Genomic DNA, 27,423 nt, shown 5'->3' with positions numbered 1-27,423 from the left:
GTGAGCAACCTACCACCATTCTCTCTGCCTGAGCCCCGAAGAGAGCAGTTACGCTGGTGAGCAACCTACCTCCATTCTCTCTGCCTGAGCCCCGAAGAGAGCAGTTACTCTGGTGAGCAACCTACCTCCATTCTCTCTGCTTGAGCCCCGTAGAGAGCAGTTACGCTGGTGAGCAACCTACCTCCATTCTCTCTCTGCCTGAGCCCCGAAGAGAGCAGTTACGCTGGTGAGCAACCTACCTCCATTCTCTCTGCCTGAGCCCCGAAGAGAGCAGTTACTCTGGTGAGCAACCTACCTCCATTCTCTCTGCCTGAGCCCCGAAGAGAGCAGTTACGCTGGTGAGCAACCTACCTCCATTCTCTCTGCTTGAGCCCCGTAGAGAGCAGTTACGCTGGTGAGCAACCTACCTCCATTCTCTCTGCTTGAGCCCCGAAGAGAGCAGTTACGCTGGTGAGCAACCTACCTCCATTCTCTCTGCTTGAGCCCCGAAGAGAGCAGTTACGCTGGTGAGCAACCTACCTCCATTCTCTCTGCTTGAGCCCCGTAGAGAGCAGTTACGCTGGTGAGCAACCTACCTCCATTCTCTCTGCCTGAGCCCCGAAGAGAGCAGTTACTCTGGTGAGCAACCTACCTCCATTCTCTCTGCCTGAGCCCCGAAGAGAGCAGTTACTCTGGTGAGCAACCTACCTCCATTCTCTCTGCCTGAGCCCCGAAGAGAGCAGTTACTCTGGTGAGCAACCTACCTCCATTCTCTCTGCCTGAGCCCCGAAGAGAGCAGTTACTCTGGTGAGCAACCTACCTCCATTCTCTCTGCCTGAGCCCCGAAGAGAGCAGTTACGCTGGTGAGCAACCTACCTCCATTCTCTCTGCTTGAGCCCCGTAGAGAGCAGTTACGCTGGTGAGCAACCTACCTCCATTCTCTCTGCTTGAGCCCCGAAGAGAGCAGTTACGCTGGTGAGCAACCTACCTCCATTCTCTCTGCTTGAGCCCCGAAGAGAGCAGTTACGCTGGTGAGCAACCTACCTCCATTCTCTCTGCCTGAGCCCCGTAGAGAGCAGTTACGCTGGTGAGCAACCTACCTCCATTCTCTCTGCCTGAGCCCCGTAGAGAGCAGTTACGCTGGTGAGCAACCTACCTCCATTCTCTCTGCCTGAGCCCCGAAGAGACCAGTTACGCTGGTGAGCAACCTACCTCCATTCTCTCTGCCTGAGCCCCGAAGAGAGCAGTTACTCTGGTGAGCAACCTACCTCCATTCTCTCTGCCTGAGCCCCGAAGAGAGCAGTTACTCTGGTGAGCAACCTACCTCCATTCTCTCTGCCTGAGCCCCGAAGAGAGCAGTTACTCTGGTGAGCAACCTACCTCCATTCTCTCTGCCTGAGCCCCGAAGAGAGCAGTTACTCTGGTGAGCAACCTACCTCCATTCTCTCTGCCTGAGCCCCGAAGAGAGCAGTTACGCTGGTGAGCAACCTACCTCCATTCTCTCTGCTTGAGCCCCGTAGAGAGCAGTTACGCTGGTGAGCAACCTACCTCCATTCTCTCTGCTTGAGCCCCGAAGAGAGCAGTTACGCTGGTGAGCAACCTACCTCCATTCTCTCTGCTTGAGCCCCGAAGAGAGCAGTTACGCTGGTGAGCAACCTACCTCCATTCTCTCTGCCTGAGCCCCGTAGAGAGCAGTTACGCTGGTGAGCAACCTACCTCCATTCTCTCTGCCTGAGCCCCGTAGAGAGCAGTTACGCTGGTGAGCAACCTACCTCCATTCTCTCTGCCTGAGCCCCGAAGAGACCAGTTACGCTGGTGAGCAACCTACCTCCATTCTCTCTGCTTGAGCCCCGAAGAGAGCAGTTACGCTGGTGAGCAACCTACCTCCATTCTCTCTGCCTGAGCCCCGAAGAATACGGCTATTCTGGCTGTCCTCCTGGTTGACACGAAGAAACCTACCCACGGAGAGTTGTTCTAAAATCAGAGTTTTAATCAATAAAGAACTTTTTACTGTACTCCACTGTTTTCTGTCTGTTGTGTACCTGCGGTGTCGGCTCCTCACGGTGGGGTGTAAGTTAGGGGTGCGACCGGTCATCTGGTGCCCACCCCGGCCTGCACAGGTGACATAAGTACTGGCTGCAGATAATGTCCTAATTGTTGGTGATTTTAATATACATGTAGATAACAAAAAAAGATGCATTGGGATTGGCATTTAAAGACATTCTGAACTCTATTGGAGTAAGACAAAATGTGTCGGACCCACTCATTGTCGTAATCATATTCTAGATCTAATATTATCACATGGAATCAATGCTGATGCCGTTGAAATTCTGCAGCAGAGCGATGACATCTCAGATCATTATCTAGTCTCGTGTAAACTTCATTTAGCCAAGGCTGCAAAGCCGACTCCGTGTTACAAATATGTTAGACCTATCACTTCTGCCACTAAAGATTGCTTTATTAATAATCTTCCTGATCAGTTTCATCATCTCAGCATCCCAGATATTTTAGAATAATCCCACAATCCTGTGCTTCCCATTCTGTGACAGTTGAGCTAGAAAAATAAAGATGCCATCTGAAAGTTACGGTTTCTGGTCAGTCTGTGTGTAAATGTACGTTTTTGACCAATGTTTTCCATTTCTGATGTCATTTCTAACTAGAAATTACTATTGCAGTAGGCTAATTAAACATTTGCTTAGTAATCACCAAAGCTTGCTATATTTTGCTGTAGATAATTAAACCGTGACACTGCCTCAGAAGTCTGTCCAAAATTAGTTTAGTGACAAACATTTGTGCTCAAAAGCTGCCTGCAAAGTAATTTCCTTTAAGGCAGCAAGGCAACAAGTTTTTGGACAGAGCCTTTGTAGTTCTTCTGGTTTCCCTTTCATTACTCCCTGATTGTTTGCACCTGTGTCTTGTTCATCCAGTTTTCTCTGTGTATATAATGCTGCGTTCCAGGCAGGTTTTTGAGCACGTAAATCACGACTTCAAACCACGACTCACAACTTTGTAGCGTTCCAGGCCAGTCACGTCAAACTACCTGAGTGTGTTCGAATGGAAGCTGATTTCAGTACAGCAGATGTACATGGATTGTACTTTTGATGATAAAAGCATGAGATCAAGCTAGCTAAACATTGTATGCCAATTTCGCTATGCTGAGAAATTGTACGTTACATATATTTTTTTTTTCATAAGCATGATCAATGCTGTCAAGTTCAGCTGTCAACATTTTCCATGCGGCAATACACTTTCACGACATACTTATTGTTTCAGACACATAACATTGTAATACATAATCGTGTGTGTATTATTATCATTATTATTATATTATTATTAATTTGACTGCAACGTTATATTGTCCTAAAGTGTATTCTCACCGTGTACCGCCTGCAGAAACACTGCATCCGTAGGGGCTGCCATTGTTGTTTTGGATGGTTTCGCGGGCTATGTGACGTCAGAGCTCGTAACTGGGAGTACATCGATCTAGTATGAGTTCATGGGTGGGAAGTCACGGGTTTGACTGCCATTCCAGTGCACTTTCATGGGTATAAGGTTGGAAAAACACGGGTTACAGGTTGCCTGGAATGCACCATAAGCCTCACTGTTTGCTGTGTTTGTTTGTTTATGTTCTTGTCATTCTTGTTTCTTGGTTCCTGTTTGTTTTAAATGTCCTGCGCTCAGAGTCTTGTCCGTGCCTGTCTTCCTTGCTCCCTCGTGTTACAGAAACTTTTATACCTGATGCAGTTAAAAAATTAATGGAAGAAAAACTAAGATTTGCTGATCCATCTTTAATCAAGAGGTGAAGGAAATGACGTGCCAGTTTCAGTGCTCATTTTATAGCGTGATGTAGTGCAACTTCCGAGATGAAATAGATACAGAGATTTTTGGATCAATTACCCTTTAAAAAAAACTGTTTAGTTTGTTTTAGATTAAGATCATTACTTGAACACATTAGCTTTAAACTGGTGAATAGCATGGCTTTACTGATCCACCAGCTAGACCAGCATCAAACCAGTATCACCACCAAAACCCAGCCTGAACAGGAAATTAATAAAGGTCAATAATGAAATAGACAACTTGATGAAATAGATTTATTTGTGTACATATTTACAGTGCCAACCTTACAGCCCACATGGCATGGTGACTTGTGGAGTTTTTGAAAAGTCAGTTTTTTTCATTATATTTGCACATCAATTCTAGTGTTGATTGTTAAATTATGATGTAAATTAGATGTTTAATCATCCTTTGAGTCAAGTGTGGGCCGGATCTGGGTTATTTATACAGGATGTTTAATGTCCCACCCAGTGTTTATGCGTAGGTCATACATAAATATTTTAGGTAGTTGCAACATACATTGTAAGTAAGCAAAAAGATATTCGAAAATTATTATTATTATTATTTTTGTCTGTACAGTTTGTTTGTATTTTGCTTGTATTTATGTATCCTTTAAACAACTGGACAAAGGACAACCTATGAAAATTAGCCGATTGGCTAAAAATGTTTATAAATATGCACTCACTCAAAAAAACAAACAAAAAAAAACAAATAATAATATTGAAAATATTGCTTTTTTTCCAGTAACTCAACACTGAATGTAGGTAATACCTTAAGCAGGGCTCGACATTAAGCCTTGAAAATCTTTTTATATTTACCCCAGGGTGTTTTTACCTTTATAAAGGCCAATTTTTTTTTACCTTATGTTTGTGTTATCTTTCTTCTATGTTCTTATACTTTCTTCTTCTTCTGTGTTATCGAGCCTTCTACTGTAAGAACTGGTTTGCCTTTCCACATGCTAGAGAGCCACCACAGAGCCAGGTCTTACGTCACTGTATACATCTCATCTTTCCCAGCATCAATGCTAGCGTCAAACACAAACACACCATCAACAATGTCGGATGTTACTATTGATGCTCATCGGCATTCAAACACAGTGAATCCAACGTGTTCGTGTAGCCCGTAATTTGTAGAATTTGTGTAATTTTGCTTAACCGCGTCCATCGTTTTTAGCTACTATTTCAAAAATGTTTTTCCGCCTTAGTTGGTCACGGTAACCCCTTCCCCTTGACGCAAGCGGATCTTAGATCAGCAATGTTTTGGTGCTACTTACAAACCCCTTTTCCTGGGGCCTGTTTCAGAAAGAAGGTTAAGTGAAAACTCTGAGTAGGCTATGTTAACCCTGAAATTAGGGAAACACTGGGTTTTCCGTTTCAGAATGGGAGGTATGTCAAACCCGAGAAAGCAGAGTAAGTCAAGCCCGTTTCTGAAAGAGAGGTAACTTATACTCAGAGTCAGTTACCATGGCAACTTACTCTGTTAACCTAACCTGGTTGGGAGCAGGTTTTCTTAGATAAACTTAGTTTTTCTTATGTAGTAAATGCATCTTGATTTAAGAATGTTTAGATAGTTTGACTGGAAACAACAAGACAAAAAGGCTAAGTAAGAAAAGCATTTTTTGCAGTGCAGTACATTCATTTATTGCACATTTTTCTATAAAACCTTGGAGATGCAGAGCACATTAGTAAGGCCACTATATCAGAGCGGGAAGGAAAGTGTGCCTCACTCTCATGCTCTTTCTGAGAGTTTTTGTGTTATTTCCTGGACATAATCCTGTGAGATCCATCAAAGAGGAGATTCACAGGATTGCAGGTCAGTGGTGGAGAATCAGTTTAAATGAGGCTAGTCTGATAAATGATGTTCACTTATATATAACCTTTATTTAAACAGGAAAAGTCCCACTGAGACACAGTCTCTTTTACAAGGGAGTCCTGTATAGCACGTTCAATAGGTTACAAGACAATACATTACAATATAAAATACAATGCAGATTTACACAAAATTTACAAAATATTTGCATGTGAAGATGCAGTGAATTTAAAATATATAAACAAACGAAAATAGTGGCTAGAAGTCAATATCCACCCACCATTAATTAAAGCAATTACACGTCCGTCCGCATATCCGATATTCTTTTTTTAAAAGCAGCTAATGAAATTAGCGCACCAATCTTAAGTCTTGGAGTTCATTCCAGGACGAAGGACCATAGAATGACAGACCCCTCTTTCCTGCTTCTGTCCTCATTCTTGGTACATTAAAAAGTAGTACATCACTAGATCTTAATCGATATGTACTTTGGGTACGAACAAATTTTAAACAAATATAAGACGGCAAGATACCTAAAATCGCTTTATAAATAAAAATGTACCAATGTCGCATCCTGCGCGATTTAAGTGACGGCCAATTTACCATATTGTATAAGATGCAATGATGTGTCTGATAGCCAGCATTTGTAATGAACCTGAGAGCCGCATGATAAAGAGGGTCTAGTATTGACAGAGTAGATGGACAAGCAAATTGATAGATGATATCCCCATAATCTATCTGAGACAGGAATAGTCCTGCAACCAGTCTTTTTCTTATAGACCTGAAAAAGCAAGATTTGAATCTATATAAGAATGCCAGAGTGAATTTAAGTTTCATAGCGAGAGCTTCAATGTGTTTTTTAAAGGTAAAACCTTTATCAAGCCAGATACCCAAATACTTGTAAGTATCAACAAGTTCAATAGCTTCATCTTGGAGTGTCTTAATAGCAAGAACTGGGACTTTAGTACCTACGGGGGCAAAAATCATTGCCTTCGTCTTTTTTGCATTTAAAAGTAGCTTCAAATCAAACAAGGCGGATTGTAATGAGGTGAAATCTGACTGCAAATTCACACAGGCAGTCTCAGGTGTAGAGGCACAAGAATACATAATTGTGTCATCGGCATACAAATGATACTGTGAGTATTTAAATTCACTACAAACATTATTTATATAGATAATAAAAAGCAAAGGACCTAAAACTGATCCTTGTGGGACACCCTTTTTTAGAACGACAGGGTCAGATGTTACATTCCCATGTCTTACAATTTGCATCCGTTCAGAGATAGCTGTGAAACCAATTTACAGCTCTATGACCAACACCAATATTCAACAAGGTTTTGATTAGCATGAAGTGATCCACTGTGTCAAATGCCTTTGTAAGGTCAATGAACACAGCCATACAGAATAACTTTTTATCAATTGCCGCTTTTATATCATCGATAACTTTTAAGCAGGCAGAAACTGTACTGTTGATAACAACTGTGCACTTGATAACATCTTGCTTTGACCTCTGAAAATAACCTAATAATTAGAATTTCCTTTATGATTTCCAGTGTGGTAGGATGCATTGATGACACACACATAATCCCATCATCGCACCTTCCGAAAATGAAATAGATTACTGTATGGAATGGGAGGATGCCAGATGGAAGGGTAGAGATATATGCCGTAACCACCGCAGCTGTTAAATACACAAATTATTCACAATTTATTTGGTCATTTTTATTTACTACAAATACAAAAGCAACAGTAATTATTTTCCTGTTGGATTTTAATATTCTTCCAGTATTGTGTATCTCCTCTTCATCTATCAGTGGTGGTGCAGGTCCAGCCTCTGTTGATGGAGTAGATGTCAAATGTTAATTTCATTAGCCTAATTAAAAAATGTAACAGGTTGGATTAGAGAACATTTAATTATGTGAAAAGAGCATTATACAACAAACATGTGCGGCACATTGAAATAGACACTGAATTATATTTATTTAATTTAACTGATTTAATTATAGTTTTAATGGTCATTTTTAGTTGCTGTCGCATTCTCTTTTTTTGTCTGTGGGATACCATGAAAATGAGTATTAGTTCAATAACTTACCTTTCTTTCTTCTGCAGAACACAAGAAGATTTACGCCCAAACAACATTGAACCTCATCGGCTTTCATTTTATGGACAAAAACACATGCAGAAAAAACAAAACCCACAAAGACATTATTCAAAATATCTACTTTTGTGTTCTACAGAAGAAAGAAAGTCATGCAGATTTTGAATAACATGTGGGTGAATAAAAGATGACAGAATTTTCTTTTTTGGGTGAACTGTCACTTTAAGAAGGTTGGAAATGTATAATTTCCTTATTCAACCTTTATTTATCATTAACTGGCAAGTAAATTATGTAAGCTGATACTTTCTCTGACTTTTATTTTTCTCATTAAGTCCCTCCCCTTCTGATAAGCTATAAAATGAGCACTGAAACAAATTATTTTATTCACCTACTCATCAAAGATGGATCTGCAAATCTCAGTTTTTCTTCTGGTCATTCTTTTCACTGCAGGTAAAAAGATAAATAGTGTTTGTAATGTTTTTAAGTACAAATGCAGATCATTGATGTCTTTCACTGTCTCTGTTTTATTACTATAGGACACTCTCTCAGCTGTTATAAGTGCAGGAGTCAGAACGGTACTTGTGCAAATCAAACGGTAGAAACATGCACCAATGGGACTTATCAGTGTTCGAGTTATACAGAGGTGTCAAAACATGGTAAGTCCAGTTTGATAGATTCAAATGTACTGTTATATTTGACTGATGGAGAGGCTGGTATTATTTACTGGTGCTGACACAGTGAAAATTTACCTTGTCACACAGTAAGATAATAAAAAAAAATCAATCACAGAATATTCTATACTGTATGTAGATTACTGTTTTGAATTGTTTTGCTGTCAGATTGTTATGCTATCAGCAGTATTTGTGTTAAAGAATAGTTTGAAATGAGAAAAATGCTAAATTTATAATATATTTATATAATATATTTACAATAACTGTAAAAAGCCTGTAAAATGATATAGAAAAAACTGTTAATTGGTTAACAGTAAGTTCCCTTTACTGTTATTTTATAGTCATTTGTAATCTTACCTAGTGTGATCTTTAATGTAATCATGTTAACGTAATAATACCACTCGTTTCATTTGGGGAAACTGATTGCCTTAAATCATTAAGTTAAAAAAATATATTTATACAGACTTATTTAATTTGCCTCCACAAAAAAATGATGTCTTATTTATAAAAATACACAAATAATAATTAAAATAAACAATCTTGTGCAGTTCATCATAGCTAATAACAGCTCACATGCATGTGTTTGCAAAACTACATAAATTACAAAAACATAATAAGCAAAGAGATGATCACAGCATCAACACAGTTACTGCCTTTAAATAAAGCAACATGCAGCATAGCGTCAATGTTTCTCGGCTCATACTCAACCTAACCACAGGCTCTACTTTTCAGCACAGAGGTAAACCACAGAACTCAGACAACTAAAACCCTTTTAAATCCCAACAGAGCATTAAACACTAGTAGATCTACTCTGTATCAACTTGTACAAAAAATAAAATAAAATAACACTTTAATTCAACATTTACTCTCTGGGGACTGATGTATGGCTACATGTTGCATATACGCACAAAATTACTTGACTGCTTTAGACTCTTGCTCCACCCACACAGAGGCTGCGTCTCATTTCGACGGCTGCGTCCAAAGCAAAGTGGCCTTGCTAATTCAGCAGAATAGGATTTATCAGTTGCTATCTATATATATATAATTTTCCATCAAAATAATGTGCAGTAGAACCAATCTTTCCTGTTTTATTCATGTTTTTAGGTGATATTGATCTAAAGATTAAAGGTTGTACTTTTGACTGTCAAAATGGGTCCATGAACGTGGGCAACATAAAGACGACTTCTTCCTGCTGTAACACGGACCTGTGTAATGTCAAAGATGCTCCAGGTATTGTGCTTTCCTAAGCAAATTACTTCTTTAAATGATCTTCTGTAAAGTCAACACTAAAGTTACAATCAGGAAATAAAATGCAGTGTGTAATGTTTGCCGTGTATATTTGACTGAATTGAGTAGGCAGCTAAATGAGTGCTGTTTCAATAGATATATTTTGTACCTAGAAAATAACAAAAGAATACTCGCCCCCCCCCCCACCCCCACCCCTACCCCTACCCCTACCCCTACCCCTTTCTGTAGATGCCTTTAACATCCCTAATGGAAAGAAATGTTTCTCTTGTGATGGGCAGAACTGCACAAACATAGTAAACTGTACAGGGATTGAAGACCGCTGCTTTTTTGTAGATACAGGTGAGAATCTGGAAAAGGAAGAAGGTTGGAAAAATTAAGAAGACCATTAAAGCTTAGACTAACCTTTGTTTCTTTCTTTTCATCAGGGGCTATCGGAAACAAGTCAATTGTTGCAAAAGGCTGTGTCTCTAAATCTTATTGTGATTCCATACCATTAAATAGTAATGTTACAGTCATCAGATGTTGTGAGGGGAACCTGTGTAACGGTGCTGCCAACACGAGTTTCACCCAGAACACCATGTATAACGGTAATAACAGGGTCATCCAGAACACCACGTATAACGGTAATAACAGTGTCACCCAGAACACCACGTATAACGGTAATAACAGTGTCACCCAGAACACCATGCATAACGGTAATAACAGTGTCACCCAGAACACCACGTATAACGGTAATAACAGTGTCACCCAGAACACCACGTATAACGGTAATAACAGTGTCACCCAGAACACCACACATAACGGTAATAACAGTGTCACTAACTCCGCGTCTAACGGTAATAGCAGTGTCACTAACTCCACGCATAACGGTAATAACAGTGTCACTAACTCCACATATAACAGTAATTACAGTGTCACTAACTCCACGCATAACGGTAATAACAGTGTCACTAACTCCACATATAACAGTAATTACAGTGTCACTAGCGCCACATATAGCGATGCTAACAGTGTCACCCTGAGCTTCCTGTTCTTCTCCTGTTCTCTGCTCTCCTACTTCCTGCTGCACTGAATCCAGCAACTCTTCAGATTCTACAATGCGAATTTTCTCTGAACTAGATTTGGTGTTCTGATGTGACATTTAAAAAAAAAAAAAATACAGGAGTTGGACAAAATAATGTGAACATCCATTGTTATAGGAGTTAATATATTTTGTGCTACAGTGAAAAAAAAAAGAATATTGTAATTATTTTTTTTTTTTTTTGTCATTTAAATTGTGTAGTTTGTATATCAGTGCAGCATATGTGCTTTTCGGCAGTCTTTAGGTAAGCCGTGTGTGAAATGGGTGACTTGTCGGCTGCCAAAAAAGAGCAAATCATCAGAGGCCCGTTTAAGAGCATCTGTAACCTTAACCACCCAATTGTTGTGGTTAAAACTACAGTCTTTATGATTATGGTGACACACGTATGTTCAGTTATTGGGTGTTTTTAGTGAGAATAAATCGTTATAACTTTTTGATGTACCGTTTGTTTTTAAAGGAATAGTTCATCCAAAAATTAAAATTCTGTCATCATTTACTCACTCTCATGTTGTTCCAAACCTGTACGAATTTCTTTCTTCTGTTGACTATATATATATATATATATTTAAATATATATGCGTGTGTGTGTATATGTAACATTTAGTTTTTGCTGTTTCACTGTATATATAAATTGTGAATTATGACAATGGAAAAGTATTTTTAATTACCTTGAGAAGTTAAGCTTGCAGAAAATACAAGGTCACCTCTACATTTAATCAGCTACACGTTGCTCTTTGTAAGTGCAGCCTAAAAAAAATGGCTATAGATTGCAGTCACATCTTATCTAAAAATAATCACAAACGACCAGACCCTGGCTGAAATTGCCGTTTACAGTTTTTTATTTTTTATTATTCATTGGTACTATTTTCACAAGTAAGGTGTACATTCTCAAAACTCGTAGTACTAATATCACAACAGATCATCAAAAGTGGCCCTTTTTTCAAACATTTATAGAATATAGAATATTTTCAACTGTGTTATTACAATACACAAAATCACAAAGTATCCTTTTCACAACACAAAATAAGTGTTTCATCTAAGTAAATGTTTAATTCACAGATACCTTTCATAAAGCTCTTACTATCAAACTTTTGACTTTTGCATCTCTTCTCGTACAGTTTAACACATTTCACTCTAAAAAATAATTCAGTAGCTTAGTAAATGTCACGGTAATAATTACCTTTATTAACTTAACTTATAAAATCTCTGAATATCATTTACTTGATGGTTTGAGTTGAACATACCAAAATAATTGACTAAAAATTCAACAGTTAATTTTGTCTAAAATTTACAGTTTTTTTATTTATTTTTTTGACTAAAAGAATTTAGTATTTGACTAACCAATTATTTATTTAAAATACACATCATATTTGTGAAATTTATATCTAAATATTTTGAGAATTGATAATTAAACTGATTTGTTTCAACAACCACAAATATTACTTTCAACAATATTAATCTTTATCACACACTTAAAGGGGTCATATAATGGTACATGCACTTTTACAAGTTGATTGTACTGAAATGTGTGTTGGCAGTGCCTGTACACAACCATCATAAAATGATCAAAATTCATGTTTTTTTTTTAATCTTCTTATATGTTTTCCCATCTCAAATCAAGCCGTTCGACCGTGTGACGTCACACGGTCGGACGCCCCTCCCATGATTGTTGATTGACAGCAGAGTTTCAACACAGTTCCGCCCTCGCTCGTGAGCGAACTGTCATCATAGTCCGCGCGGACCGGCGCGGTCATTGTTGAAACGTTGGAGCACTGTCTATGAGCAGAATGGCGTCTAAGCGATTGTGGTGTTCTGTTCTTGGGTGCAATAAGGAACACAGCAGTCATGTTGATGTTCCTAAATCCGAACCGCTGAAGACACAGTGGCTGAGTTTGTTTTCGAAGGGAATATTCCCCACGATCAACAGCAATGCTTTCATGTTTGCGTGAATCATTTCACACACCAGACTGCTTTACAAACAAGGGTTAGTAACGTTATAAAGCTGGTTTTGCTAAGAAGCTGCTCCTGAAAAAAGGATCGGTACCAACTATTCGTGTTCCTGCTGCACCTCCAGAAGAACTGTAGTGAGTGTAACGTTTTATTAACCTTTATATTAATATTTATATTAATCTTTGCAAATCGCTTGCACGCTTCACGATGAATGCGGCTGTTTACACTCAGGGTACATTACGGCATGTTTTCTATGTATGATGTTCTCAATATAATTCATAATCCCACATTCATAATGAACAACGCTTTATGGTTATTGTGTTATAATTACAAACGGTGTACGCACAGAACAGAGGGGCGGGGTGAGCATAGCTCATTATCATTTAAAGACACATGCACTTAAACACTGAAAACAGAGCTGTTTTTGACCAGGTAAAATGAGTGTTTTCTTACAATACTAATGAGAATTTTTAATTTAAGTAATAAGTATATTACAAACTTTTACAAGAATCATATTAGCTTGTACAAAAATTGCATTATATGACCCCTTTAAGAAATTGAGTAAGTTTACTCAATTAAAACAATGCACCCCTCCCCCACCCTCTGACCTGAGGACAACTCAACGGTTGAGTGAGCGCGGGCCGTCTGAACTCTCTCCAGTCTCCAGAACAGTTCTCTCTTCTCAGCGGCGCAGAACTGGTGCATTTCCTCTGTGAAATTCAGGTTTGTGTGTGTTGTATTTTATCTATAAAATCATTACTGTGCTTTAATTAATTTTATTTCATGCAAAAAGACATACAGAGACGCAATGTGACTCACCTAAACTCTGTGGTGCCTGTCTTTTCTTCGCGTGATTGAAATATAAAACACACACGACTTCATACCTAAAGATAATGAATATAATTAATTTTGATGATAAAATGTTCTCAGAACTGTGCACTGTTTGTTTATTGGCAGGTTATGGAGTCAGTTTCTCGCAGTATCTTTCGGCTGTGAGTGAAACGCAGGACGGCGGTCTGAAGTTAGAAGTTCACCCGCAGAGCGCGAGACAATCTCAGGCACGAGAACCAGCGCTGATACGTGGAAATTGGATAACAGACTGGTTGATTACACTTGAATTACTTGAATGTTTAATTGTTACTTCTAACTTAGTTACATGAGTTTAAACGTAGGTGTGACCGTGACGGTCTTGGCTGGGCGGTCTTTCTGCCGAGTGGAGCTGCACAATGGAGATATAAAACGTTGAAATAGGGGTTTCACTTCATAGAGAATTAATCAGTTCCACAGCATGTCTCCTTATCTCTGCTTCTGTTTATTTAAAACTAGGGCTGGGCGATATGGCCTAAAAAAAAAAAAAAAACACCTATTTTTTTTTTCACAAAAAAATCTGATTTACGATTTAAATCGATCGTTGCGTGACATATTGTTCTCCAGCTGTTTTATGGACCTCTTTCCACAGTTGAAAAACACGGGTCGTTCGATTTGATTACATTTCGATAAGATGAACTGTATCTTTCAAATTATCTATTGATCATTCGTGTTTATTTAACATTAACTAGTAGTAGCCTAAAGGGTGATCGGCTTACGTGCCGCTTGAACTGAGATCTGTCACGTCACATTTACAAGGGCCAAAACGGTGTAAATTGTTTGAATTTCGTAATTAAATTGATAAAATCTGAGAGAAGAACTGATTTCATATCAATAGTAGGCTAACCTTCTCTGTCTTGTCTGTCTGTGTCAGTGTCCTCTCTTTGCTTCGCAGTTTTTCTCTGCGTGAGAAAATGGATGTGTGGCCTGAGAGTGTATAAAAAGTGACAAGTGCGTGAGTCTCACGGTGAATTCGTGAGAGTTGGCAGCCCTGCAGATTAGAGGCTGACATTTTTTCGGGAATCCCACGGGATGGGAAACAAAATCACTAGGCTATTAATCACGGGATTGGGACGGGACAGGAAAAAATGTCAGCGGGAGTGGGCGGGACCGGGAATCGTAATAAAACCATGATACCCAACTTTATACACAAATATACAGTTTCTATAAATAAACTCTAGGCTATATTTAAATTTTGAACTAAATTCTATCTGCCCTGTCTCTTTATGCTCTCCTGTTTGCTTTGGTGTGGCTGGTATTGAATGACGTGCTCCACACACCCGTACCAGTTGGTGGCTGTAATATATGCACCAAGTTAGTATACAATGCCAACCACCAATAATATAAGACTGAGCTGCCAACTCACACGCATTCACCGTGAGACACACGCTTTTCACACGCTCTCACGACACGCATCCATTTTCTCACGCACAGAAAAATCGCGAGGACACGGAGACCGACAGACTAGACAGAGCAGGTTACTTTATGATATAAAAAAATCTCAGCTCTCAGATTCTGTCAATTTTATTACGAAATTCAAACAATAAATACCGTTTTGGCGCTTGTCAATGTTACGTGACAGATCCCTAGCGCACGTGACACGATCATCTCTACTAGCTAAAAGTAAATAAACACGAATGAACACTGTTGAAAGATACAGTAGGCCTACAACTTACCGAAATGTATATTCCTCATACATAATATCGATCAATACGTGTTTTTCATCAGCGTGAAGAGGTCAATAACATAGCTGGAGAACAATTATGTCACATTTACCAGGAAAGCCATTTAATGAACATAATATAGGCTATAGCATGTAGTTGGCAAGAAAAAAAAAAAAAAGCTATAGAGAGTATTTAGCTAAATATGTGTTCTATATTACATATTTATTATATTATTACTTATATCATTAAATAAAGTTGTTATTATAATAATAAAAAAACGCATTATATTTAATTTGAGTTATTTTTAACCTTAAATAATAGCCTACTACCAGCTGATAGGGCTCTCTGCATGTTTACAGCATTAGGTGAGTTTTTTTCTTGAGAAAAAATAACGCCTATCTTGTGTAGCCTACCTAATATTTATCCAAATGAGTCAATATTAAATCAAATCACAATAATTGAATTGAAATAATACGTGTGTGCCTGTGTGTGTGTTTGCATGGATGATTTACAGGAAATTTAATTTGTTTAATGTGCATTGTTTAAACTGGCTTTCAATTCAATAAAGTAACATAAACTGTGCTATGCTGTTATCTGTAGGCCTACTGTATTTTTTTTACTGTAACTGACAGATTCCGATCAAAAAAACACAACACGGGAGTGGGAGGGAATAGGAGTCATTCTTCTGGGATTGGGACGGGATTGGATGTTTTTTCGTGGGATTCGTGGGATTGGGACGGGACAGGATTTTTTTTTTGTGGGAGTGGGACGGGAGAGGTTTGAAAATCCACTCCCCTGTCACCCTCTACTGCAGATTCAGTTTGTAAATGTTTTTGGCAGGTGTGCTTGTGCTGCCGCGGTCTTGTTCATTTGCCATGTTGTTTGTGTATCTCTATGACAAACGCTGATCCCGTTCGGAACTACGGGAGCCCAGAGGGAAGCGTCGGTGGATTTAAAAGAGAAAAACGATTTTCATTCAAACAAATCGACGTAAACTACACATTCGAGTTAATTCGAGATAAAATCAATTTAAAACAATACTCTTTCTTTTTAATCTTTTTTTTTTAAATTAATGTAATCTTTTTGCGTTGTGATCGTATAGTGAGTACAATTTTGCAGATTGACAATTATAATACATTTTCAGTGACTTAATCACAAATCAACTCAATGAAATGCTTAACAACTCAATTAAACTAAATGTGAAGGGAAACATCCCCACCTAGTGGTGAATATGCACAATGCTGCATGAATAAAACAATTAATCTATTAAACACATTATAACAACATATTTTATACACATTACCTGTACAATGGAGATATAAAACATTGAAATAGGGGTTTCACTTCATAGAGAATTAATCAGTTCTACATAAAACACAGGACAATTCACAAATTAATTACGATTGAGCCTCGTAATACAAAGACAAAATAACTCGATATAAAATAACACACTCGACGCCAAACACATTTCAAAAGTTGCCTAACAAGTTCGTTGCAGGATAAATCCACAATAAAGCAGTTATTTGTGTGTTTTGGACACTTTTAACTGATAATTCTCTGACTGCGCAAACGTGCAACTTACCCATAGCTTGTCTCGTTATCTCTGCTGTGGGCGATCCTCCTTATTCCGTACACTAAATGCTATCACGCATCAGACAGATGGCGCTGTCCCCATTTATGCAGTAATTTAACATTTTACACAATAGGCATTATTGTATACATATTAAAACAGTATAGAATATGCTGTATTGCTGTAACGTTACTAATCGACAATAAAGGCCAATGGCATGTATACCGGTGGTTGTATGGAATATTTTACGAAGTTTTAGAGGAAATTAAAAGTTAATATTACTCATACTATAAAAGTCAATATTACTCATGAATAAAAACAGTTAATATTACTCATAAATATTGTTTTTTTCCGTTTTCCCCCAATTATTTCTACTCAATTTTATTTGTTAATGTACCAAATGCCAAATTATATTTACATTTACTCAGTTCATACAGTGTATGTAATTGATTTCACTGCATTAAAATTGTATCAATATATTTAAATGTAAAAATGTTAATCCAAAAAAAAAAGTAGTAAATCATAGTAAAAGTGTTTAGAGTGTTGTCTGTTATTTAATCCAACTGATCTTAATGGTTAATCAAGGAATCAGTTGGTACACCTATAGACTTCTATAGATATTGATTCTATACAGTTTCTATATATAATTTGTTTGCGATCCATAATTTCTGATGTGGATAACCAAATGTAATGAATTTTTACGTAAGTGGTTAAAGATAATATCCACCACTATGTTCAAAGTGTGTGTGTGTGTGTGTGTGTGTGTGTGTGTGTGTGAGAGAGAGAGAGAGAGAGAGAGAGAGAGAGAGAGAGAGAGAGAGAGAGAGAGAGAGAGAGAGAGAGAGAGAGATAACAAGGGAGAGGAGACTGTATGACTGTATTGTAATTACTGTACAGTAAAATCAGATTGATCAGAGTAGAAGGGAGACATATGGCATCAAATACAGCATTTTACATTGCAGTATGTTTGCCATATAATACTGTAAACAGATTACCATGGTAGAGACTGCCACATTACTCTAACTCACCCTTCATCTATAAAGGTCAACCAGCCTATAGATTCAGTCATATGGCACAGTGAAAACATTTATTGTAATCCCATCAGCAAACTCTGTTCTAGCACAAAACCGTATGGCAGTTTCATAACTTCATCACACCTTTTGATAACACACTAGATAGATACTTTTACAAACATTATGGGTTAGTTACATAATTACCTTTTAGTTGTGAATTGAACTTACAGTTTAGAGAATGTAAGACTGTTTCGAAAAATGTGGCAAACCGATTGAGATAACCTGTAAATCTGATGCTGTTCCAGTTGGATAAACATCAGTTGAGTGATTACAGGGAATGTTACAAGCTGATTTGCTGATTGGCTTAAAGCCTGGGCATTTTAGGGTGAGGCAGTATTTATTAGAACAAAATATACAACTGTCTAATCATTCTCCTCAGACAGGCTGGAATCATTTCTGCCGATAGATAGATAGATAGATAGATAGATAGATAGATAGATAGATAGATAGATAGATAGATAGATAGATAGATAGATAGATAGATAGATAGATAGACAGACAGACAGACAGACAGACAGACAGACAGAGAGACAGAGAGACAGATAGATAGATAGATAGATAGATAGATAGATAGATAGATCTATTATATCACACATGAAAAGGCGTTTTATGATACACATATGCACATATACACAAGCACAACACATGACCTTGTTTTACCAACTGACAGGAACACCTTAGTAAAGACAACAGATCATGATCATTAAATGAAGTGCTAATAATTGTAATTCAAAAGATGTTTTAATTGTGTTTTTATTGTTTTGTAAAAGTCTCACAGTGACACCTATACTTCCAACTGTCAACAGCTAATAGAATATTGTGTTGTACATTATAATTAATACAATTACCATTTATCTTTCTTGTGTTCAGGTTAGTTTCTTCAGCTTCACAGATTTATTTACACAGATTACACACCTACACAGATTTAACTTATGATAAACAAATCAGAATGAATCACTCAATTTAAGTCTGATGATGTTCCAGGTGGATAAACATCCACAAATATAAGTTGAGTAATTACATGGAATGTTACAAGCTGATTTCCTGATTGGCTTAAACCCTGGGCGTTTTAGGGTGAGGCAGTATTTACTGGAACGACATCCACAACTGTCAATTCATTCTCCTCAGACACGCTCGGAAACTTCATCATTTCTGACGACTACTCTAGGTAATGCTTTAAGAGGTACTTTTATGTATGCAATTTCAATGGTAACCCACACAGTAATAACATTTGATTAAAACAGATCTAGATTGTGTGAAGAAGATTTTCAAAACTACTGCTATTTCTTTCTAGCTTGTGAAAATGGAGTCTTTGACTGCAGCAAACACACATTTCTCCCTCAACCTGTTCAAGAAGATCAGCGGAGGAAACGCATCAGGAAATGTGTTCTTCTCTCCTGTCAGCATCTCCTCGGCTCTGGCCATGGTGTTGCTCGGTGCAAGAGGAAACACAGCGGCTCAGATGATTAAGGTTATCTCACACTTATACAGTATGTTTAATGGTCAGTAGTTCAGAATTCAAAATGTATATTTAGGCTATACGTGTGTGTTTGATGCATCATAGTATTTTAAACTATTATATGCTGTATTTTACTATATGCCGAATTTATCAGAATAGTGAGGTTATCTTTATTAATTCTACCCACAATAATGCTGTGCAGGTCTTGGGCTTTAAAAACCCTCTCAAACCCGACGCCGCGACTCCAGGACATCATGATTCAGTGGACCAAATTCATTCCAGCTTCAAAAAGTTCATGAGTGAGCTGAACAAACCAGGAGTCCCGTATGCGTTGAGTCTTGCCAACCGCCTCTACGGAGAGCAATCCTACCAGTTTGTTGAGGTAAGACTCGAATCAAATAATCCTAGGTTTGCTCATGTTATTAAAGGACAAGTTTCTGGAAATGTTCTCGGCTCTTATATCATTTGCACGTCAATCGGTTTGCTATGTTACAGAAATTCCTCAATGACGCAAAACGATATTATGAAGCCGGACTGGAGAAGGTGGACTTCAAGAACAAATCAGAGGCTGCTCGTGTCAACATCAACAAATGGGTGGAGAAAAAAACACAAGGTGAAATTCAACATAAACTTACTTTACAAATAATTCTCTGTGTTTTTGCTGCTTTTTAAGTACAGCAAAATGTTTTTTTTTAAGGACCATTAAGGACCCGTTTTTATTTGGTGTTCAAGTTTACATTTACATTGAACTTTGAGACAGACACTTTAATATTGTCTTTTGATTTATACTTAGTTAAAGGGATGGTTCGGAGTAAAATCAACCTAGGGTCCTTTGCACCATGCCCTCGAGCCAAACACCCCCCCAGAAGCCTTTTTCCCCTCGGTCGAACATTATTAAAGTTAGAGCTTATTAAGAGATATCAGCCGAATGGCTTAGTGCAGGCGCTAATGGATCCAATGTTGTATCTGGTAAATTACCCCACTAATAATGCCCAGAATGGTACCAAACTTCTACAGTAGTACAAATAGGTTCTGTACTCATAAAACGAGGCATTGGAAAGTTTGTAAGTACATCAGGAGTTTATTTATATAACACTTGCCTGCTGGCTAATGCTACCGCTAACCCAGACACCAACGTCTTGGGAGACGGACAATAGCACTTGGGAGCACTTCGACTCGGCGCAGTAATATCATCACTCCTGAAAAATCCTCTCCCCTGATATTACTGCGCCGAGTCGAAGTGCTCCTAAGTGCTATTCCGTCATACATTATAGTTATCCTTTTTACCCGCTTAGAAAAGCGCCACGTTTTATTTTGTGTCACCATACTTGGTCGTGTAACTACTCGTGTAACTGTATTTAAATAGGGAAAACGTGGAGGTGTTTGGTCACTTCTAACTTCATCTATGTTTGGATCCTAATGAATGAACCGGGCTAAGCTAAGTGCTATCAAAGTGTCGCCGCTCTCCAGAGCGATTAAGTGCACGCACTGAGACGAGAGAGGTATGTATATCAACTCGTCTTAGTTAAGGGAATAACATAGTTTAATATGAAAAACCGGTGGAGTATCCCTTTAAAGTGGACAATTTCCATTTCTGTCATGACAACTCTCGGAGTGATTAGCATGGTAGTGGGTCTTGGTGGAATAGGTCTGCTACGCTGTTGCTTTTATTGCTGCAGCAGAGCAAGTACGGGACTTGTTACTCCCATACACACACACAACACGCTGCTGTGAGCAATTAAGACATGCCGCTGCTGTACAATATAGCGTACATGAATTACCCGTAGCAGATCAATACAGGTGGAGCTGGGTAAGGTGGGGGGTTTCTGAAAGCGCGCTGCACTGCTAAGGCAAATGCTACCCAAGGATTTGAAGGTTGAGCAGAGAGCTCATTGGCTATTGATACAGCAGGAACCAATCAGCTGCGCCCTATAGATAGCGATGAGATTATGAACAGGTGAGTTAAAGGACCTATTACCCTGCGCCATCTAGAGTTTCATTCCAGAACTTTGTATTTTAGAGAAGATCAAGGACTTGGTGCCAAAGGGAGTCATTGATGGGATGACCAGACTAGTCTTGGTGAACGCCATCTACTTCAAAGGAGACTGGGAGAAGAAATTCAAAAAAGAAGCCACCAGAGATGGGCAGTTTAAGCTGAACAAGGTGAGATTTCATGCTTTAAAAAAAATAAAAAAATGTACCCGTCACTAAAAGAGCAGTTATAAAGTGTTTCCATTGATGTTTGGCAGATTCAAAATAAACCAGTGAAGATGATGCATCAAACGGCGCACTTTCCTCTGGCCTTCATCCCAGAGATCAACAGTCAGGTTCTGGAGCTGCCGTATGACGGGAAGAATCTCAGTATGTTGATCATCCTTCCTAACAAGATGGAAGACGACACCACTGGCCTTCAGAAGGTGAGACAGCACAGATTGATCTTTTTCTTTTTTAGCAAGTCTTTTTTGTAAAGACGTCGCTCGTGCTTCACGTGTGTTTTTACTGTGAAATCTTTACTAATAATTATAAAGTATACAAAATAATAACTTCTAAATTATTTTGATGAACACTTACTGGACTGAAGCAACTTAGGTTCACTGGTTTATCAGGCTTTTGATGAGCATTTATTTGTTCATCTCAATCATCATTGTATTGCATTGCATTATATGTTTTAAAACTACAACAGAGCTTTGATCATAAAACTAAGCACTTAAATATCATCTTACTAAGACATATTGTTAGCACATATAGAGTGACGACTGATATGTATTTTATGTCGTCTGCTATACTGTTATTAAGATCTCAATGATTTAGATTACAAGCTATCAGAATTTGATCTTGGCCATATAAATTTCAGCATTACATATTTTTGATCAGTTTGGGCCTGTAAATAAAATCATATATTAAAGTTACTGTCTCCATGACTCCTTTGGCCGATCCAAACTCAAAAAAATAATCGTCACATCATTGATGCTGTACAAACAGAACCCAGTTTATGCAGATAGATACACATTAACAATATCTCACTGTATTATCCAGCTTGAAAAGGCACTGACCTACGAGAAGCTCATGGAGTGGACCAAACCCAGCAAGATGATCCTAGAGCAAGTTCAAGTGTCTCTGCCCAAATTTAAGATGGAGGAAACCTACGACATGAAGGATCTTCTGATCAGCATGGGAATGGAGGATGTTTTTGATGAGAAAAAGGTGAACCTTTCAGGCATGTCCTCCAACAACGACCTGGTGGTGTCAAAGGTGATCCATAAAGCCTTTGTTGAAGTAAATGAGAAAGGAACTGAAGCGGCTGCTGCCACCGTCGTCGTCTCTACATTTGGATCCGCAAGGCCATCCTCTCCCCCAAAAATCTTCACTGCAGACCACCCGTTCCTTTTCTTCATCCGACATAATCCCTCCAATGTTATTCTGTTTTATGGACGCCTCTGTTCTCCTTGAAGATAGTGATGATCAAGTGATAATTCTAGATGACTGTGTTCCTCTGATAAATAAAATCATTAGAAAATAATTGAGTGAAATTGTAAGTATGCATTTACTTTAACGGAGTCTTGATACAGTTCTGTACAAGAGTCAAGATACAAAGAATGTAAAAAACGGTATTTTGGATTAATCTGTTCAACATTTAGTTTTTTTTTTTGTATGCTACTTATATATAGTTCTGTCCTCCATAACTTTACACATAGGCTACTCACCGTTCTCGGCATTGAGTGTAAAAGTTCACAACAAGTTTTCTGTTTACCTCTTGGATGATGACCTTGTCTCTACAAAATCCCCCACAGGCGCTCAAAAGTGTTAAGTTCGGTTGAAATACTTGTCAATTTAAGGATTTTGACCATTGGGAGTGGGAGAATATATAGAGTTATAGTCATGTTGAAAAGGATTTTGTATTAGCCTACATCACACAATGGTGTGTGAATTCATGACATATTTATTAAGAAATACTCTTTCACTACTTTAGCACTTATTCATCCCTATATAAGAAATTTACTACCACCGATAACAATATACCTCCAAAAAAAAAGGACAGATGAGAGTACACAGTTTATGCGAGCTGCCGGTACACTAGAATCTCTTAAACAGCAAAACAACATGCTGTTTGATTTTAACCTGTTATAGTCAGGTAAACAACACGTAGCACTGGCAGCGCTGATCAAGTCTGTGGAAACATGCGACAGGCTCGTGACTGTCCGAGAACAGGCTCTGGCTCCAGAACATGAACCATTCTGGAGGAAAAGGGGTAAGCGGAGACTAGACACTTCTCACTGTACTCCTTCCCCTTGTAATGCCATACATTTTAGATGCTGTTAGATCAATGCATTTCACTTCTGCACGTTGTGTCATGCAGTGTGAGATGAAACAGTCACTCTCCAAAAATCACTCGTCACAAAACGAAAGCTTAAAGTGAAGGCCTGATTGTTTCAAGTCCAAATATTTTCACACTTAAAGCAACACTAAGGAACATTTTTTACCTTAAAATAATGTTTCCAAAATCGTATCAGTGGTTCATCAAGTCGTAACAGGGTGAAAGGCACTTCTGGATTCGCTTTGCGGCCCTTTATCTGCTATAACAACACTATGCAAGTTTGCCAAACCGGGTCGCGTTTCTGTAGTTCGAATGAGACATAAGAAAACTACAAATTTGACTTGCTTTACGTCAAGCGTTACAATAGTCTTTTTTTTTTTTTTTTCGTTTCTGATGTCGTAATACATCATACTTTCATGAAATCATGCAACATACTCTACCTTGTCTGTGGACATAGTTCATTCCAAAGCCGGTGCTGGATAAACAGCGAGTGTGTGGGCGACGGTAGGCTGCAGGAGGCGAAATTATTTACGACAGCGGTAATGGACAATTCCGCTTCCAACCTGTAGGGCGACCGAAGAGGAAAAGCTCCTTAGTGTTGCTTTAAAACATTGCTTTGGTAATTATCTTGGACCATTGTCTACTTTTGTGCAAAGAAATGTGTCTTCTGACAATTCTCTCCTATGCGGTTCAATTATTGCCAGCATTTAGTCTGAGAATTATTCAATGGGCTACATAACACTTTTTATATATTTCTATTTATTTCTAATAATTCAGCGATGCATATATGGCCACGTTGAACATGGCACTATGGATGAGTGAGTCATGATCAATCACACTGATGACATAGATGGCGATCGGTTTTGTGTGTGTGTGTGTGTGTGTGTTTGTGTGTTGCTATACTTGTGAGGGTCAAATATAGTGACAACCGACTAGTGAGAACATTTTACTGGTCATAAATTTAAAAAGGCTTATAAATCGGCCAAAAGGTTGTTGTTTTTTTGTTGTTGTTTTTTCAATGTTTCTGTGATGGGTAGGTTTAGGGGGGTTGGGTTAGGTGATAGAAAATACAATTAACCTGATATAAAATCAATGGAGGTCTATGCAATGTCCTCACTAATATAGTGAAACAAACACGTGAGTGTGGTTCAGGTAGGCTATAGGCTATCCTACGTTATAAATTATAAGGAACAAAAAGATATCCAAAATGCTTGTCGGGATATTTTTTGGTTCCTATGACGAAAACAGCTTATAAATCATACTAAGTAGGCCTAATGTTTTTTGAAAATGTAAAACGGCAGACAGTTTTCTGTGATAAGTAGGGTTAGTGTAAGGGGATCGAATATACAGTTTGTACAGAATAAAAATCATTATGTATGGAAAGTCCAGATAAAACATGGAAACCCTACATGTGTGTGTTGTGGACTTAACATCAGTTTGCTCCAGTTTCACTGTAATACTGTAAATCACGTCAGATATAATCATTCACTGTAATACTTTAAATCACAATCAAAGACACAATAACTGATGCATTCCTGTAATATTAGATCTCTTTTAGACAACAGATATTTAACCTATAGTCACATTTACGTTCTGTTTAGGGTACGTTTACACGACAACGATATGCTTAAAACTGAGAAGTTTTTCCTTTGAGTATTTCGCGTACAGACGACATCATTGTACAATATTGTCAAAACGATCCCCATTCACACGAAACGCGAAAACGTCTAAAAACGCTGTATTCTGCTACTAGGCCATTATGGAATTAATTTTGTTCCAATAATAATAAACGTAACTTTTCAAGAAACTCCATCAAGGCCATCAGATGGCGATGAAATACTATAGATTGAACACGTAATACGCATGTGCGTGAAGCGTCCTCGTCTTAAAGGGACACTTCACCCATTTGCATTAAGCTTTGCATTGTTAGAAACCCAGTCATACTATTGAATGGTCGTACAACACTCTCTCATTTTCCCCTGAGACGGGAGAAATCCGTTATTTACCTCTTTCACTTCCTCCTACAATGATGCAAAAATCGTCATTTTGCGTCATTGTAGGAGGAAGTGTAAGAGGGGGGGATTTCTGTTGAGACTACAAGCACTCGTTCCTCATCTTTCCCAGGGGGCGGGACCCGCTCACGCTACAGACCTATTACAGATCAGTGGGTGGGACTTTACTCTCTGAAACTGAAAGCAATATCCTCCATCTTGTTTGAAGCTAAGCTAACAGGCGCTGTGGAGACAGATGTAAAGTTATGACAATAGCGGAGGAGAGTGCTCAATATGATATAGACTAGAGGAAGAGGATTTCGGAAGTCTGATGCTTGAATCAGGTGTTTGTGGCTACCTTTACAAGCCGGATTATAGCGAAGAGCAGCCGAGGCAGAAGACCTGCGTGCCGCGGACGAGGAGCCCGGACTGGCTCGGGTTAGGGCGGACTGGTGGCGCCGGTGATCTCACTATGCAACTACGAACCGCTACGAACACAGAGATAGAGTCCGTCTGCGGCAAAGAATTTCAACGATGACAATTTCTCCTGGACGAAATCTCTGAATCAGACGAGGACACGGACGTTTGTGTTGTGAACTAGTTTCCTAGTTTCGCACCGCATATGTTCTGACTGAACATCCCGGTACCATGCAATAATTCGAAAGAAATACAAACGAGGAGTAATGCACTAATGAGTTCGCCAACTAACTAGACATTTTGTGTGAATGTGAAATTAATTTCAAGCTCTGGTGGTAGCTAGCCTTGTAGACGGAAGAGTGATTTCTCTTATAGGCAGATATGCGCTTTCTGGATTAGTGGGAGTGGCTTGCAGAGCTGTGCAATGTGGTGCATTGTGGGAGTTGTTGTCTTTCATACAAATGCGTCCTGAAGTTATTTTTTGTCTTTTCTCGGTCACAAAGGCACCAAATTCAAAATTTCTTTTACATTTCGACTACATATATGACCCACTTTAAATAAAAAACAATGTTCAAATGGGTGAAATGCCCCTTTAAGAGATTCAGAGATTCGTGCATTAAAACCCGTTTTCAAAATTTCGCATTTTCAGGCACCCAAAACAACGCCCCTTCGTTGTTCCTGTCACGTCTGTAGTTCGTGTTAGTTTCTATGGTCATTTACTTTGTTGTAGCTGCTAGTTACAACAGAGCGCTGCAATTCTGCCGATGACCCAGTCTTTTTGCTTTCAATACGCGATGTACGTTGTTGCCAAATCTTGAGCATTATGTAACCTGTCCGACAAGACTGGTTAAGTCTCTGGATAAATGTTTTGGTAACATGGAAGGTGAATTTGTGCCGAGGTTAAATCCACCTCTGGGATGCTCGGATCACAATGTTATTCATCTGTTACCAAAATATAAGGCAGCTATTAAAGAGGATTAAGCAGGTTCAAACGTGTTCCATAGGCTTAACAGAAGAGCTAAGAGGCTGTTGTGAGTGTACTGAATGGGACTCGATTTGAAACATGATTTAAATATGAAGAAAATTGCTTTCTTGCAGAATGATTAGCAGAAAGTAAAAGAATTAAATAAAGCAGTAAAACTTAAGATAAAAGATGCACAGAATGAATATAAAGAGAATGTTGAAGAGAAATTCAATACAGGGAATGTAATCCATCTATCTATCTATCCATCCATCCATCCATCCATCCATCCATCCAATATAATACATAGATTATATAGCCTAATAAATACACAATCACATTAATTATTATACTTGGGTTATATTTATGTTATATAATTATATCACATATGAAAAGGCATTTCATGGTAGCAATATTCACAACACATGACCTTGTTTTA

The 27,423-nt window shown here is 38.5% G+C and overlaps 3 protein-coding genes across 3 annotated transcripts in view; all 3 read left to right on the top strand.

The window, feature by feature from the left end:
* The window catches only part of LOC307172354 (leukocyte elastase inhibitor-like), a 99,225-nt gene that overhangs the window by 33,915 nt on the left and 37,887 nt on the right, over positions 1-27,423 (top strand). The gene's annotated exons all lie outside the window — the stretch shown is intronic.
* On the top strand, positions 8,106-11,216 carry LOC307172369 (prostate stem cell antigen-like). The gene is made up of 5 exons (XM_079894686.1): positions 8,106-8,167; positions 8,254-8,373; positions 9,493-9,618; positions 9,915-9,975; positions 10,062-11,216. Exons 1-4 carry the CDS (start codon positions 8,119-8,121, stop codon positions 9,947-9,949), a joined length of 330 nt encoding a protein of 109 aa, XP_079750812.1. The 5' UTR covers positions 8,106-8,118; the 3' UTR covers positions 9,950-9,975; positions 10,062-11,216.
* Positions 18,923-22,915, top strand: LOC307172361 (leukocyte elastase inhibitor-like). The gene is made up of 7 exons (XM_079894675.1): positions 18,923-19,009; positions 19,136-19,312; positions 19,503-19,682; positions 19,796-19,913; positions 21,321-21,463; positions 21,550-21,717; positions 22,337-22,915. Exons 2-7 carry the CDS (start codon positions 19,145-19,147, stop codon positions 22,748-22,750), a joined length of 1,191 nt encoding a protein of 396 aa, XP_079750801.1. The 5' UTR covers positions 18,923-19,009; positions 19,136-19,144; the 3' UTR covers positions 22,751-22,915.

The sequence above is a fragment of the Squalius cephalus genome (assembly GCF_949319135.1).
Source record: "Squalius cephalus genome assembly, chromosome: 15".
Classification (NCBI taxonomy): Eukaryota; Metazoa; Chordata; class Actinopteri; order Cypriniformes; family Leuciscidae; genus Squalius; species Squalius cephalus.
This window is presented reverse-complemented; position numbering and strand designations above follow the sequence as displayed.

Bases quoted from the DNA above. Each gene is read 5' to 3' on its own strand.
- LOC307172369 (XM_079894686.1), top strand. From the start codon at position 8,119: ATGGATCTGCAAATCTCAGTTTTTCTTCTGGTCATTCTTTTCACTGCA. The intron at 8,168-8,253 runs GTAAAAAGATAA...TTATTACTATAG, and splicing joins GGTCATTCTTTTCACTGCAG to GACACTCTCTCAGCTGTTAT. The intron at 8,374-9,492 runs GTAAGTCCAGTT...TCATGTTTTTAG, and splicing joins TACAGAGGTGTCAAAACATG to GTGATATTGATCTAAAGATT.
- LOC307172361 (XM_079894675.1), top strand. From the start codon at position 19,145: ATGGAGTCTTTGACTGCAGCAAACACACATTTCTCCCTCAACCTGTTC. The intron at 19,313-19,502 runs GTTATCTCACAC...AATGCTGTGCAG, and splicing joins CAGCGGCTCAGATGATTAAG to GTCTTGGGCTTTAAAAACCC. The intron at 21,464-21,549 runs GTGAGATTTCAT...GATGTTTGGCAG, and splicing joins GGCAGTTTAAGCTGAACAAG to ATTCAAAATAAACCAGTGAA.